The sequence below is a fragment of the Myotis daubentonii genome, chromosome 8, assembly GCF_963259705.1.
Source record: "Myotis daubentonii chromosome 8, mMyoDau2.1, whole genome shotgun sequence".
In the NCBI taxonomy this organism is placed as follows: Eukaryota; Metazoa; Chordata; class Mammalia; order Chiroptera; family Vespertilionidae; genus Myotis; species Myotis daubentonii.
In genome coordinates this window covers 6348467-6365017 of record NC_081847.1, presented here as the reverse complement: position 1 = coordinate 6365017, position 16551 = coordinate 6348467, and the positions used below count along the sequence as shown (strand labels likewise).

Below are 16551 nucleotides of genomic sequence, written 5' to 3'. Positions count from 1 at the left end.
TGTCTCTAGATCTATTGTTGTTCATCAGTTTATGTTGTTTATTATATCCCACATATAAGTGAGATCATGTGATATTTATCTTTCTCCGACTGGCTTATTTCACTTAGCATAATACTTTCCAGGTCCATCTATGGTGTTGCAAATGGTAAACATTCATTCTTTTTTATAGCAACATAGTATTCCATTGTTGTAGATGTACCACAGTTTTTTAATCCACTCATCTGCTGATGGGCACTTAGGCTGTTTCCAAATCTTAGCTATTGTAAATTATGCTGCTATGAACATAGGGGTGCATATATCCTTTCTAATTGGTGTTTCTGGTTTCTTGGGATATATTCCCAGAAGTGGGATTACTGGATCAAATGGGAATTTGATTTTTAATTTTTTGAGGAAACTCCATACTGTTCTCCATAGTGGCTGCACCAGTCTGCATTCCTACCAGCAGTGCACGAGGGTTCCTTTTTCTACACATCCTCTCCAGCAGTTGTTTGTTCATTTGTTGATGATAGACATTCTGACAGGTGTGAGATGGTACCTCATTATTGTTTTGATTTGCATCTCGGATGATTAGTAACTTTGAGGATGTTTTCATATGTCTCTCAGTCTTCTGTATGTCCTCTTTCAAAAAGTGTCTATTTAGGTCCTTTGCCCATTTTTTGATTGCATTGTTTATCTTCCTTTTGTTAAGTTGTAGGAGTTCCCTGTAAATTTTGGAGATTAAACCCTTATCTGAGATAGCATTAGCAGATATGTTCTCCCATGCAGTGGGCTTTCTTGTTGTTTTACTGATGGTTTCTTTTGCTGTGCAGAAGCTTTTTATTTTGATGTAATCCCATTTGTTTATTTTCTCCTTCGTTTCCATTGCCATAGGAGCTATATCAGTAAAGATGTAGCTACGACATATGTTTGAGATTTTGCTGCCTGTGGATTCCTCTAATATTTTTATGGTTTACCGTCTTACATTTGAGTTCATTAACCATTTTGAGTTTATTTTTGTGTATGGTATAAGTTGGTGATCTAGTTTCATTTTTGGCATGTACCTGTATCTGACCAATTTTCCCAGCACCATTTATTGAAGAGACTGTCTTTTTTTAAAAAAATATATTTTATTGATTTTTTACAGAGAGGAAGGGAGAGAGATAGAGAGTTAGAAACATCGATGAGAGAGAAACATCGATCAGCTGCCTCCTGCACATCTCCCACTGGGGATGTGCCCGCAACCCAGGTACATGCCCTTGACCGGAATCGAACCTGGGACCTTTCAGTCCGCAGGCCTACGCTCTATCCACTGAGCCAAACCGGTTTTGGCGAAGAAGAGACTGTCTTGACTCCATTGTATGCTCTTGCCTCCTTTGTCAAATATTAATTGAGCATAATGGCTTGGGTTGATTTCTGGGTTCTCTGTTCTGTTCCATTGGTCTATATATCTGGTCTTGTGCCAGTACCAGGCAGTTTTGAGAACAATGGCTTTGTAATATTGCTTGATATCTGGTATTGTGATCCCTCCAACTTTGTTCTTTTTCTCAGGATTGCTGTGGCTTATTGGGGTGTTTTTTTAATTCCAGATGAATTTTGGGAGAGTTTATTCTAGGTCTCTGAAATATGCCATTGGTATTTTAATGGGGACTGCATTGAACCTATACATTTCTTTGGGTAGTATGGACATTTTAATGATGTTGATTCTACCAATCCATGAACCCGGTATGTTCTTCCATCTGTTTATGTCTTCCTCTATCTCTTTTTTCAATGTCCTGTAGTTTTCTGAGTACAAGGTTTTCTTTACCTCCTTAATTAAGTTTATTGTTAGGTATCTTAATTTTTTTGGTGCACTGGTAAATGGGATTGTTTTTTATTTTATTTTCTTTTTCGGTGAGTTCATTATTATTGTATTAAAAAGCCATAGATTTCTGCTACATTGCTGAATTCATTTATTAAGTCTAGTAGTGTTTTGATGGAGTCATGTACAATATCATGTCATCTGCGAATAATGACAATTTTACTTCTTCTTTTCCAATTTGCATGCATTTTATTTCTTCTCCTTGTCTGATCACTCTGACTAGCACTTCCAGTACTATGTTGAACAGGAGTGGTGAAGGTGGGCATCCCTGTCTTCTTCCTGTTCTTAGGGGAAATGGTTTTAGTTTTTGCCCATTGAGTATGATGTTGACTGCAGGTTTGTCATATAGGGCTTTTATTATATTGAGGTATGATCCCTCTATTCCCACTTTGCTGAGAGTTTTTATCAAAAAAGTGTTTTTGATTTTGTTGAATGCTTTTTTTTGCATCGATTGATATGATTATGTGATCTTTGTCTCTCAAATGTGATGTATTACATTTATTGATTTGTGAATATTGTACCATCCTTGCATCCCGGGAATAAATCTCACTTAGTCATGGTGTATGATATTTCTAATGTAATGCTGGATCCAGTTTGCTAGAATTTTGTTGAGGATTTTAGCATCTATGTTCATCAGGGATATTGGCCTGTAGTTCTCTTTCTTTGTGGTGTCTTTATTTGGTTTTGTCTTTATCTTTGTCTTTATCTAAGCTTCATAGAATGAGCTTGGAAGTGTTCCTTGCTGTTGAATTTTTTGGAATAGTCTCAGGAGGATAGGTTTTAGCTCTTTTTTGAGTATTTGGTAGAACTCCCCTGTAAAGTTGTACGAACCAGGATTTTTGTTTGCTGGACAATTTTTGCTTACTGTTTCAATTTTATCATTAGTTATTGGCCTATTCAGGTTTTCAGATTCTTCCTGATTGAGTTTTGGAAGGTTGTATTTTTCTAGGAGTATGTCCATTTCCTTTAGGTTGTCCAGTTTATTGGAGTGCAGTTGTCTGTTTGAGTTTTTTGTTTTGTTTTGTTTTTGTTTTTTACAGTCCTTTGTATTTCTATAGAGTCTATTGTTACCTCACCTTTTTCATTTCTGATTTTGTTTATTTGGGTCCTCTCTCTTTGCTTCTTGGTGAGCCTGGCCAGAGGTTCATCAATCTTGTTTATCCTTTCAAAGAACTAGCTCTTGATTTCATTGATCTTTTGTTTTGTTTTTTTGTGTTTTTTTTTTTGGTCTCTATGTCATTCGTTTCTGCTCTGATCTTTATTGTCTCCTTCCCTCTGCTCGCTCTTGGCTTTTCTTGTTGCTCTCTTTCTAATTCTTTTAAGTTGTAGAGTTAGATAACTTATTAGCATTTTTTCTTATTTTTTGAGGTAGGCCTGTAGAGCTATAAACTTCCCTCTCAGGACTGTTTTCACTGTGTCCCATAGATTTTTTTAAAATAAATCTTTATTGTTCAGATTATTACAGTTGTTCCCCTTTTTTCCCCCCATAGCTCCCCTCCACCCAGTTCCCACCCCACCTCTGCCCTTACCCCCCCACTGTCCTCATCCATAGGTGTATGCTTTTTGTTGCCGGGTCATACACATGGAAAATGTAGCTATTTCCATCCGTGACGTGTCCCTGTGTTTGGCCACACAGGGACCGTCTCAGCCTCCCAGGGAACCCATAGATTTTTGATTGTTGTGTTTTCATTGTCATTCATTTCCAGGATGTTTTTAATTTCTACTTTGATATCTTTGGTAGCCCAATCATTGTTTAATAGCATGCTATTCATCTTCCAAGTGTTTGATTTTTTTCATTGTTTTTATTGTAGTTGATTTCTAATTTTATGCCATTGTGGTCTGAGAAGATGCTTGATAGGATTTTTATCTTCATGAATTTGAAGAGACTTTGCCTGTGTTCCAATATGTGGTCTATCTTTGAAAATATTCCATGTGCACTTGAGAAGAATGTATATTCTGTAGCTTTGGGGTGCAATGTTCTGAAGATGTCAATTAATTCCACCTGATCTAGTGAGTCATTTAGAATTAATGTTTCTTTGCTGATTTTTTTGTTTAGAGGATTTATCTAGTGGTGTCAATGGGTTATTAACGTCCCCTACTATGGTTGTATTGCTGGCGATCTCTCCCTTGATATCTTCCAGAAGTTTTTTTATGTATTTGTGTGCTCCTCCATTGGGTGCATATATGTTTACCAGAGTTATATCCTCTTGCTGAATTGCTCCCTTTAGTATTATGAAGTGGCCTTCCTTATCTCTTGTTATGGCCTTCACTTTGAGGTCTATTTTGTCAGATATAACTATTGCTACCCCAGCTTTTTTTTTTCTTTTCATTTCCATTTACCTGGAAAAAAAAATTTCTATCCCTTCACTATGAGTTTGTGTGAGTCCTTTGTTCTGAGGTGCGTCTCTTGTAGACATCAGGTATATGGGTCGTGTTTTCTTATCCATTCAGCTACCCTATGACTTTTGATTGGAGCATTTAATTCTTTAACATTTAAGGTCATTATGGATAGGTAATTATTTATTGCCATTTTAATTGTGTATTCCTGGGTTTCTCTATTTCTTTTCATTACCGCAGTCCCTTTAGCATTTATTATAATGTTGGCTTGGTGGTGGCGTACTCCTTTAATCTTTTTTTGTCCAGGAAACTCTATATTTGACCATCTATTTTTAATGATAGCCTTGCTGGATATAGTAATCTTGGTCTCAGATCCTTGCTTTCCATTACCTTGAGTACTTCATGCCATTGCTTTCTGGCCTGTAGAGTTTCTGATGAGAAATCAGCCTTGTGGGAGCTTCTTTGTAGCTAACAATTTGCTTTTTTCTTGCTGCCTTTAAGATTCTCATTTTGTCTTTTTTTTTTGGCATTTTAATTGTGATGTGTCTGGGTGTGGGCCTGTTTGGGATTTTCTTGTTTGGGGTTCTCTGTTCCTCCTGGTCTTGTGTGACTTTTTCCTTTACCAGGCTAGGGACGTTTTCTGCCATTATTTCTTCAAACACGTTTTCTATCCCTTTCTCCCTTCCTGCTACTTCTGGCACACCTGCTTTTCGAATATTGTTATGTTTCACCTTGTCCTACAACTCCCTTAAGCTGTCCTCCTGTTTTTTCTTTTTGGTTTGCTGATTGAGTTATTCTTACAACCCTGTCTTCTAATTCATTGATTCAGTCCTCAGTTTCTCCTAATCTGCTGTTTATTCCTTCCAATATATTCTTTATTTGTGCTATGTCATTCTTTATTTCTGTTTTCATAGTTACTATATCTTTTATCATGCTATTGAACATCTTTATCGTCATTATTCTGAATTCTGTACTACATAAATTTCTTATCTCTGGTTCATTTATCTCTTCTGGAGAATTCTCCTGTTCTTTCATTTGGAGTTTGTTTCTTTGCCTCCCAATTTTAGCTGCCTGTTTGGGTTTGTGACTGTGTATTAGGTAGATCTGCTATGCCTCTCAATCTCTAGTGCAAGACAGTGTCAAATGCTGTTTCTGACTAATTAGATCAGGCAAGATTCAAAGCCTCCAGTAATCACCTCTGTCTACAGACTGATAGGATTTTGTCTTGAATTGCCCTCAGGCAATCATCCACAGGTGTGGCAAGAGTGTTTTCAACAGGTGGGGCAATTGCTTCTGCCTGGATGCTATTGTTATCCTGTCTCTTTTTTTTTTTTTTTTTTTAAAAATACATTTTATTGATTTTTCACAGAGAGGAAGGGAGAGGGATAGAGAGTTAGAAACATCGATCAGCTGCCTCTTGCACACCTCCTACTGGGGATGTGCCCACAACCAAGGTACATGCCCTTGACCGGAATCGAACCTGGGACCTTTCAGTCCACAGGCCGACGCTCTATCCACTGAGCTAAACCGGTTAGGGCGTTATCCTGTCTCTTAATGGGCCTCAGAAACTCTGCACTGTGGTGCAAGGCATTTTCCAATAGGGTGGATCAGCTGTCTTCCCCCCAGGCAAGGTCACCTGTATAGCAAATGTCTGTGTGAGAAAGATGACCTTCGCAGTGTGAGGGAATGACTCATCACAGGAAACTAGGCTGTCTGCCTTCTGAGCTCTAATCCCAGAACCTCTGATCCCAGCTTCTGCTCACACAGCTCCAGTCCACTCTGCCCGCCCTCTGTTGGAGCACAAGATGGGTGGCTCCATAGGGAATTTTGTGTGTTGGCCCTTTAAGAAAGTGCTGGAATTTCCAGTCTCTCCCTGGCCCACAGCCACCCTCACAGCAGATGTTATGTGGGTACCCTCTCAGTTCTGGTGCTCTCTGCTGGGGGCCCAGCTTGGGGATTAGATCCCACAGTTCTCAGTGGCAACCCCCACAGCTGAGATATCTCTCTGGAACCTCAGTTGCTGTCTGTGGGAGCCCGGCAGGCCTTTCGCCCCTCCGCCCCTCCCACCAGTCTCTCTGTGGTCTCTACTCTCTGTCCTCAGTTATCAGGGTTCTCTCCAGAGAATCTTCTGTTGACTATTCAGGAATTTTTCTTTATTTTAGGTGTAATTCGTTTGGTCCTGGGAGCATGTCCGTGTACCTTCCACTTACTCTGCCACCATTTTTAATCTCCTCTGTTGTGTGTTCTTTATCATTGTTCCCCTCCCTCTCCTCCGGCTCCTCCTCCTCCTTTTCCTCTTCCTCATTCTCCTCCTTCTCCTCCTCCTCCTCTTCATTCTCCTCCTCCTATTCCTCCTTCTCCTCCTCCTGTTCATTTTTCTCCTCCCCCACAGTTTCCTTGGATAACCCCCAAAACTCTGCTCAGGTGAAAGGGTCCCCTGGTCTTTGGCCATTACTGCCCGTTGCTTTTAGAGAACACCCACCTGACCAGTGAGAGTGTCCTGGCTTCCCTTCTCTAGATATTGCAGGTCTAGGGAACCCCTCTGGGCCCCAGGTGCTGAGTAGGGTGGGATGGGGCAGGTGGGTACCAGTCAGCATTTACTCACTCCTCTCTCACCCATCGGTGTTGTCCGCAGACTACCATGCCCGGGATGAAGAGAGACTGCGGGGGTGCTGCAGCCATCTTAGGGGCCTTCAGGGCTGCCGTCAAGCAGGTTAGTGGGGTCCCACTCCTGCAATCCTGGGAGAGGAAGACCCCCATCCTATCCTTCCTGCGGAGTCCACACCCATCACAGGCCAAAGGCTCTAAAAGGGGAAGAAGTGAGGGCTCCAGGGCAGCTCCTCATCTGACCGGGGCGGTGATCGCTGCCAGTGGGTGAGGTTGGGGGATGCATGTCCTTTGGAGCCCAAAGCCCATGTCAAACGGGTAAAAAGTGTGTGTTCAACAAAGGGGTGGTGTGCCCTGACCACCACAGGGACGACTTACCTCCTAAAAGGAGCTGCTACAGCTGCTTCTAGGAGGCCCAGCTCTTCCTGTCACCAAATGTAAGGCCTCTTCTCTCTGTAGGGCCTACCTGTTTGGCTTGGTTCCTGGGGGTAAACTTAAAGTGAGAGCAGAAGGTCTTGGCAAAGTTTCTAATTAATGCCGATCAGGAGCCCAGCCTATTCCCTGCAAGAGGACAGAACTTGCAGGAGGGAGGGGCCCAGAGCCTGGCTGCTCTTGCTTCTGCCCCACACAGCCTCATTAGAAATGGACCTTCCTGGGGCCTCTCTGAAGCACAGCCACAAGCCACAGGCCACCGTGGTCCCACGGGGGAGGCGGCACCTGGAGCACGAGCCATCCGCCCTCTTGTCCCCTTGCTGGCCGGCCGGAGACTCAGGAGGAGTGCGGCCAGCATTCACCTTGCTCAGCACTGCAGGCTCTGCCTGGGGGGCAGCACCGGCTCCTGCCCCCTGCCCCGCCCCTCGCCCCCCTTGCCCGCTGCCTCCCTTGATGAGCTTGTCAGAAAGACTCCAGGGGTCCGAGCACGACCAGCCTGTACTGGAGCCTCTGCCCACATCTCCTCCAGGGTTTCAAAGACAGCCTTCACGCGGTGTTCTGCTTGGCCGAGAACTCAGTGGGGCCCAACGCAACGAGGCCTGATGACATCCACCTGCTCTACTCAGGAAAGTAAGACCACCCCTCGCTCACCACGCAGCCCAGGGCCCTCGGCCGTGCTGTCCTCTCCTCCCAGGCCAGGCTGGTCAGCTGGAGCCATGCTGGCTGGGGGCAGATTTCACCTTGCTTGCTCCAGCCGGGGGCAGACCCTGTTGGAGACGCCCTGTGACAGGTAGCCCGGGCCCACAGGCTGCTTGCTCCCAGGGGTGTCCAGAAGGGTGACCAGGGTCCTGGCTCAGGGGCTCAGGAACCACCCTGCTTCACTAGGGTGAGCCCTTTCTCTGCCACATGGTGCCCATCCCCAGGGTTACCCACACAGGTAACCCTGCACTTCCCTAGGGCCAGGGGGCGGTGTAGATGCTGCCCACACAACCCTGTTCTCCCGTCTTACAGAAGAGGAAACTGAGGCCAGGAGCTGGGTGGCTTGTCCAGATTCTAGCTGGACAGTGATGGGCGGGATTGACACAATGGCCTTTGCTCTTGACCCTGGCACTGTAGAGGGGTGGTGAGGGAGTTACAGAAACAAGGGCTCTAGGTGGGGTCGCCCAGTTCCAACGGGACTCACTACCAGTGCCTCAGAGAGTGCCATCCTGAGTGGGGTGTCTGCTGCCCCCAGGACAGTGGAAATCAACAACACGGATGCTGAGGGCAGGCTGGTGCTAGCGGATGGCGTGTCCTACGCCTGCAAGGACCTGGGGGCTGACATCATCCTAGACATGGCCACGCTGACCGGAGCACAGGTGGGAGCCTAAGGCCACCTGGCCTCCAGGAAAGAGGGGTGCTGTCATTTCATCTTCATAACCTGGTGGGGGACCCAGGGAGGGTGCAGGTAGCGGAGCCCGTGGACTGAGGCCTGGGTGCCCGGGCAGGGCGGAGGCCTTCCTCCCCTGCGTCTCTCACCACCTCTCTTGCCTTGTTTGTTCCCTCTCCTGGGGACTCTGGCCCACTCTCCCTGACCCCCAGGGCATCGCCACTGGCAAGTACCACGCTGCTGTGCTCACCAACAGCGCCGAGTGGGAGGCGGCCTGCGTGAAGTCCGGGAGGAAATGCGGGGACCTCGTGCACCCCCTCGTCTACTGTCCCGAGCTGCACTTCAGCGAGTTCACCTCGGCCGTGGCCGACATGAAGAACTCCGTGGCGGTAGGTTTGGAATGGCTCCTGAGGTGAGGGAGCGGGGCAGGCAGAGCCCTGCTCTCAAGGTGTCAGCGTGACCCCACGAAACAGCAGCAGTGTAGACGAGGGTCACCCCTAGGAGGCCCCAGATCTTTGCTGTGGCTGGGGGGGAGGCAGGGGGGATCTAAAGAGGGGATATACCATTCACTGGGCTCCCTGCCGGCGCACGCACCACGTCCGGTACTGGGTTTCCTCCCCATCTGGGGTCTGCCCGTTGTCCCCCGTCAGTCCCTTTGCTGACTGCCCCCTGGCCTTGGGGTGAAGGCAGACCTAAGCTCACATGCAAGGTCCTTGGGGTCCCAAGTCCCTCTCAGCTGCCACTGCTGCGCTGGACCCTCCCTAGCCCCTTTCAGACACCAGGGGAGGTGGCTGAGGATGGCAAGGTGGGTCCACAATAGGCTCTGATGGTGCTCTTGGTGGAGCCCCTCGCCCAAGCCCCCACTGCTAGGAGGGGAAGGGTCACTGTCCGTCCTTCTGTCTCCCCAGGACCGGGACAACAGCCCCAGCTCCTGTGCTGGCCTTTTCATTGCCTCACACATTGGCTTCGACTGGCCTGGGGTCTGGGTCCACCTGGACATCGCCGCGCCTGTGCACGCAGTGAGTGCAGGGCCCCAGCGGGCGTCCTCCCCTCCTGGTTAGGACACTTCCTTGGCTGGCCCTCCAGTCTGCTTCCCCTCCCGTCCCTCCCCTCGGCCTGGCTCCCGCCATCGGATGCGTCCAGAGCCCTGTCTGGCTCCAGAGCTGCAGGCTGAGCTCATCGGAAACATTCTGTGTTGAGGGTCATACCGTCTATGGCCCAGCCTCCCGGCCAGCTGTGGTCCCCCCTGACCTCTGGTCTCCTCATCCCTGGGAACAGAGTGGCTGCTGTTTGCAATCCTTCCCCAGCCAGCCGTTCTCAGCAGGAGGCCCGGGCCCTGGTCTCACCCTTTCGCACCCTGATAAAACCTGAGTGAGGCCAGAGCACTCCTTGGTTCGAGTGTTCAGGGCAGCAGAAGGGGTCTGCAGGGAAAGTGGGGGTCCTCTCCCTGGCCCAAGCCTCTCCCCGCAGAGGCGGCTCGCTGAGGGGGTCGGGCTCCCTGGCAGGGGCTCCACCTGCACTTTGTCCACAGGGTGAGCGCGCCACGGGCTTCGGGGTGGCCCTCCTCCTGGCACTCTTCGGGCGAGCCTCTGAGGACCCTCTGCTGAACCTGGTGTCCCCGCTTGGCTGTGAGGAAGACCCCCAGGAGGGGGACACGGACAGGGACTCCAAGAGGCGCAGGCTTGTGTGAGGCTGGCTGCCCGCCTGGCCCAGTGGCAGGGGCTCTGCCTCACTTTGCACTGATTAATTTTAAGCAATTGGAAGATTATACCTTAAGATGGGCTTTGGTTTGTTTTTGTTTTTAGTTGTTGTGGTGATGGAAATGGCTCCTGTGTCTTAGACAACAGCTGGGGGTGGGGGGTGGGAGGGGCCGGGCCCCGAGGAAGGGCTGGAATTCCGCATTGGGCTCTGTAAGTGGTCGGCAGGCCTCCCACCGGCTTCTGCACTTGCTTCCTGGGGCCTCCGCATGGACAGCCCAACGCCTTTGGCTTACTGGCCCTCAGGCCTCCTGCATTCAGGCCTCCTGCGTCTACTTGGTGCCCAGATGGGCGCCTATGGCCCTGTGTCCTGCCCCAGGTTCCCCACATGGCCCTCGTCACGGAGAGCCCAGGCCCGTGCTCTGGCCTGGGCTGCTGCTGTGTCCAGACAGCCCACCCTTTTGAAAGGATGGAGGTGACTTGCGTGGGGACTCAGTTTTATAAAGCGAGAGGAGTCTGCTCTGGCCCCTTAGAATTCACTGGCGGTTGAATTAAATGTGGCTGCACCACATCACATCTTGGCCTGTGTCTCACTGTTTCTCCCACCCTGTTTTAGAAACCCACCCCAAGGCCTGCTGTCACCTTCTCCCAAGTGAGCATCAGGCTCTGAGAGCCCAGGTCTCAGGGAAAGCTGTCCACCCCCAGCACATCCTGAGGCTGAGTGTTGTACTGGGTCAGGTATGTTTCCTTGGCACTGAAGGCACGATTCTAGGGCTGAAGGGCAATAGCGGCCAGGATTCAGGGAGGCCTCCCACCTGACCCCAGGTGAGGGGCCCAGGGCGCCTGGGAGCCAACTTCTCCTGAGTTCAGCGAGAGTGCAGGCAGGGCCCCTCTCCCCTCCTGTGCTCTGTCCCACAGCTGCCAAGGCGAAGAGATCAGGGGCTCGAGCCCCACCTGGCAGAGAGCAGCTGCCCGCGCCTCTGCTGGGAGCGGGTCAGAGCACAGGTGCACGACACATTGCCCCAGTTTGTGCCCTGGCCCACTGACTACCTCACCTCCGACCAAGTGTCCCCAGACTCAAGTCCCTTCCCCAGCCTTGGAAATCAAGGTGACTCTTTCTGGGCTTGATTCGAAATAAATATTTATTACCTGCCTGCTGTGTGTACAGCCTTAGCTCAGCTGGAAGAGTCAAGCAGCAGCTCCCAGACCTGGCCCTGGGTGGGAAAACTGTGGCCCGACACGTTAAGTAACAGTAGTAGCGGTCACAGGGCGGGCGGTGGGTAGCAGGCTCTGTGAGCCCAGGGGAGGCATGACCAGGGTGGCCAGAACGGCCAGGAGCCTTCATGGGTCATTAGCTTGCTTAATGGCCTTGCAATAAGCAGCTCTCGCCAGCTTCCCTCTGCGGTGCCCCGAAGGAGACAGAGGTCACTGCGGTGGTCCAGTTCCTGCTTCAGGCAGCTGGCACTGTCCGCCCCCCTGCCAGGGGCTGCAGGATGCAGGGTCAAGGAGCAGGAGAACTGAGTCTGCCTTGTGCGGGCACAAAGGCGGCCTTAGGGCCAGGGACCCAGCTGGGGAGCAGCTGCCGGCTCAGGGCCTGCCTATGTGCCAGGCCTTAGGGAGACTGTCGCGGGGGGGCGGGGGGGTGCGGCTGTGAGCCGGAGGCCTTGCTCTCCCAGTGGCCAAAGGACCTTAGGACAAGACAGCTGCTTCCCTTGACCCCACGAAGCCCAGGCCACTGGGTCAGGGGGTGGCGGTGGGGCAGGTGGGCACAGTGGGTCCACTTGATAGTGGTTCCTGGCGAGTGATACAGAAATGTGAGTTTGCACAGAGATTCTGCTGCCCCAGCCCCCGCTCACCCAGCTTGAGAGCCAGGAAGGTGTGCGCGGAGCTGGAGCTTGTGGCCCACAGCAGGCAGCCGGGCAGACACGAGGGAGTGGGCAATGCCAAGGAAGTGCTTCTGGGTGAACTTGGCCACAACTGTCACCACCGACACGACATGGTAGAGCCCTACGTAGCTGGGGAGGCGTGTGGGGTCGGCACCCTCTCCCCGGAGAGGAGACCACAGCCCTGCACTCAGCCCGGAGAGGGGGCAGGCTGACACGGCCTGGGAACTTCCCGTGAGTGGTCTGCGACCCCGCACCCGCCTGGGGTTGGAGGGCAGCCAGGAGCAGAGCGCGTTACCCAGCAGACAGAACGAGAGACAGGGAAGGGCAGTGTCTTTTGCGAAGGAGGTACCTGGGGTGGAAAGAACTCTTGGCTTCCTGCTGGAGCTAGCAGGCTTCTCCAGGACTCGGGGAGCAGGTGAGAGGGCAGGAGACCCCACTCTCCTGTGAGAGGGTGAAGCCTAGACGCGGCTGTTCTGGGAAGCAGGGGTGAGGGGGCCTGAAGGGTCAGAGGAGCCCAGGCCAGGAGAGCCTTCCCATATCCCGCCAGGAAGCCCGGGCTCTGGGGCCTATTTGTCACTATAGACCACCCACTCCAGGTCCTGGCTGCAGCCCCGCCCTGGTCACAGCCTGGCCACCGCTCCTGGACCACCTACTGCCCGGCGGCTGGGCTGGTAGCAGGCCTCAGCGGCGGGAGCCAGACTGTGACACTGCGGGCCAGCCGGCCTCGTCCTGTGCAAAAGAGGAGTGTGGTCAGCAGCACCCCAGGAGAGGGACCGCAAGTCCAATCCCAGCGCTGAGACCAAAACCCCATCCCCGAGGTCAGGTCTGTGTCAGCAGAGGTGGCGACACGAGGAGAGCCTCTGTCAGGCCCTGCAGGGCTTGTGCAGGCCTGGGAAGACAGGGCCACTCAAGGGGAGGGCCTCTGACACGGTTAGGGAGACCTTTGTCACCTGGCTCTCAGGAGAGCGAGGAGGCCACAGCCCTAGGAGGGGGCAGCCACCTGGTCACTGAGATTCCGGGTTCACCACTGCCCACCTTGAGACAGCTGAGCTGTCGCTTCCCCCACCCCCGCCCTGTTCATGAGAGGGAGGACTTCTCACCGTCACTCCCTGGCCCCATGCGCACATCTGTGGCCACAGGAGCCACCCCAATATATGTTTGTTGAGTTGAATTTGCTGTGTGATTCTCTGCCTAGAACCTCCCTTCAGACCATGTTCCCTGGTGAATTTGGTGAATTGATGTTTAGCATTTTTGTTTATTTGTTTGTTCTTTAACAAAAGGTTGTTTTGGTTTGAGATTCAGCAAAAACAGCTGCATTCAGCTTCCTCCCCATTCAGGAGTCAGTAAATGAGTTGTTTTCCAGTCTGCCGCGAGTCCTTGCCTCAAATGAGCCTCCAACAAGATAATGCATTTAAAAGCCCTTGGAAAAGTACCAGGCCCCACGCACATTGAGATGCTGTCCTCCTGGGAGCGGTGTCTCAGCCCTGCACCCTGAGCCAGGATCAGCTCATGGAGAGTGCTGCCCAGGTGGGGATCCTTGCACGCGTGGCTAGGACGGGGAGAAAGGCTGCCTTCATCCTCCTGCTGCCAGTCAGGTCCCTAAGCCCAGGCCCGATGGCCCAGGGAGCGCTGTGTCTTCCCGGCAGCATGTGGGGGCCAGGGGCCAGCCGTGTGAGGGCAGGAGACCCAGAAGGCCCTCACCCCCTCAAGGGGCAGGACTGGTCTGCAGGGACTTCCAGCTGTGCGCTGGTTTCACTTCAGTCTCCACTGTGACCCTGAAAGCTTTGGGGATCAGTCCAGGGCGCATCCTTCAGTCAAGAAACAAAATGAAAAAACAAACCCCCAAATCGAAAACCTCAGAGACCTGGTTTACATTCACCGTTAGCACAGTTAGAACGCAGGCGGCCTCTAGCCGAAACTAAAACGCCCCATGCTGCTAGGACCCCTTCCCCCACCTCCAAATCCATTTAGGAAGTTTCCACAGACTCCGTAACTACAGACCTCTTAGTGATGCCTGGGACTTCTTCTTTCCACCCACGCGTTGGGTGGCTTTCTATGGCTAGTTTGCAAATTTGGGGGGAAGAGGGGGACCTGTGTTCTCTCTGCTTGATTTCTGCTTCTGTCCTAAGACCTCTGGCCTTTGGAGCTCCTCCCCTACAGAGGAGGGAGAAGAATCAATAGAAGCACCAAGCCTGATGCAGACAGACGCGGCGGCTCAGTGCAGCTCATCGCTGGCTGAACTCCCCAGGGAGCCCTGAGGCCCTGGGCTTGGCCCCAGCGTCCTCACCTATGAAGTGGATGGGCCCTAGATCCCTCTGGTTTCCTGTGACCTGAGAGCAGGATGCTGAGTCTGCTGCTGAAAGGTTTGGCTCAGCAAACAGGACTTGGCGGAGGCCGGCTCCTGGCCCTGCACTGCGCACCAGGGCCATCCACTGACTCCTGAGCCTCAGTTTCTTTGTCCCGCAAACCAGAGAGAAGGGGTTGGAGCATGACGGCGACCTGCAGCCAAGTGCAGCTGCAGCTGGTGCTCCAAAATGAAGGCACGTTGGCGTTTGGACAGTAGGCGCTGAGCATTGCGGCAGAGGGACCGGCGCAAGTGGACAAGGACAACATTCACACTGAGGGCCCTGCAGGATCCTGACATGCTGCCCTCACCTGTGAAGGGCATTTTTTTGGAGATTTTTCAGACACTAAACAAATGCGTCCCATGAGTCGGAAGGGCTTGGCGGCACAGCCCTGCCAGCCAGCTGGGGCCCAGGAAGGCGCCGTTTCCTCCTGTGGCTGGAGAACAATGAAGTCCCATTTCCTCCACCGCTCAGGTAAGAAAATGTGCTATAAATACACAGCCCACAAGTCGCAGTTATAGGTGAGGGGCTGCGCAGGAGAGAGGGCCAGCAGAGGCAGGCTGATCTCCAGGAAGTGGCATCTGAGCTGAGTGCACGGATGAGCGGATATTAAATGGTGCAGAAGATGGAAAAAATCATTTCAGGCAGTGGAATTGCATGTGCAAAGGCCCTAGGGTGGGACAGGTGATGCCCAGGTAGCAGAGCAGAAAGGAAAGGAGAAAAGGATGGAGATGGGGCGGTGAGGGGGGTTGCAAGTGGCGAGCAGGGCCCGAGCATGCGCAGCCTTGCAGGCTATGCGAGGAGTTGAGTTTTATCTGAGAGCAATGGAAGCCAGTGAGTTTTGAGCAGATGAGAAACAGATTGAAGTGTACACCCACTGTCATCACTGTCAGTGCCGTAACATTTTTCATCTCTAAAAGTTTCCTCCTTCCCCTTTTGTTTTTCTGTTTTTCTCTTGTTGTGGTAAGAGCACTTAACCTATGATCTATCCTCTTAGCAATTTTTTTGAAAATATACAATTCAGTGTTATTAATTATAGGCCCTATGTTTTACAGTATATCTCTACAACTTATTTATTTTAATGGCCTAAATATTTGTAGTTTCCACCAGAGTCCAAAACAATTTTATGAAAGAATTATGGCTAAGCCTTCCCAAATATATTGGAAGACTTAAATTTACAGGTTCAAAAGATGTAGAGAACTCCAAACAGGGTAAAGTCAAAGAAAACTACACCCAGATGCAACAGAATCAAATTACTGAAAGCCAAAGATAAAGGAAAATATTGAAAGCAGCCAGAGGAAAATTATGCCTTACTTGAACGGTAAAATGACTGAAGATTTTTCATCAGAAACAATGATGGCCAAAAGAAAGGGAAACAAAACAATGTCTTTAAAAATATGCAATGAACTGTCAACTCAGAATTCTAAATACAGCAACAATATTTTTTTATGAATGAAGGCAAAATAAAGACATACTCAGAAGAAGAAGAAAAAATTACAAGTCCACCAGCAGAGCTGCTCTAAAAGAAATAAATATAAAAGAATGTTCTCCAGACAAAAGGGAAATGATACCAGAATAAAACTCGAAACATCAAGAATGAAGGAAAAACAACAGAAAAGGTAAATATCTGGCCAAAAATAATGGAATATTTTTTAAAATATATTTTTATTGATTTCAGAGAGATAGTGAGAGGGAGAGAGAGATAGAAACATCAATGAAGAGAGAATAATTAACTGGCTGCCTCCTGCAACGCCCCCCCCCCCGTCCCCCATACACACACACACACACACACACACACACACACACACACACACCAGGGATTGAGCCCACAACCCGGGCATGTGCCCTGACGGATTTGAACCATGACCTCCTGTTTCATAGGTCGATGCTCCACCACTGAGCCATGCCGACCAGGCAATGGAATATTTTTTAAAGTACTTTAAAACATGTATAACTTTAAAAAGCAAACATGAAAACATTATCTGAGAGATTTAGGCTATATAGATGTAATACATATGACAACTATAACAGAAGGGAACAC

At 50.3% G+C, this 16551-nt stretch overlaps 1 protein-coding gene across 1 annotated transcript in view; it reads left to right on the top strand.

The window, feature by feature from the left end:
• NPEPL1 (aminopeptidase like 1) overlaps positions 1-10853 on the top strand; it is a 29039-nt gene extending 18186 nt beyond the window's left edge. Inside the window, exons 7-12 of the mRNA XM_059705192.1 lie at positions 6810-6887; positions 7743-7843; positions 8448-8571; positions 8795-8971; positions 9491-9601; positions 10114-10853. Coding sequence (XP_059561175.1) covers positions 6810-6887; positions 7743-7843; positions 8448-8571; positions 8795-8971; positions 9491-9601; positions 10114-10272 — 750 coding nt within the window. The 3' untranslated portion in view covers positions 10273-10853. The remainder of the gene's footprint in view (positions 1-6809; positions 6888-7742; positions 7844-8447; positions 8572-8794; positions 8972-9490; positions 9602-10113) is intronic.
• Positions 10854-16551: the final 5698 nt, after the last annotated feature.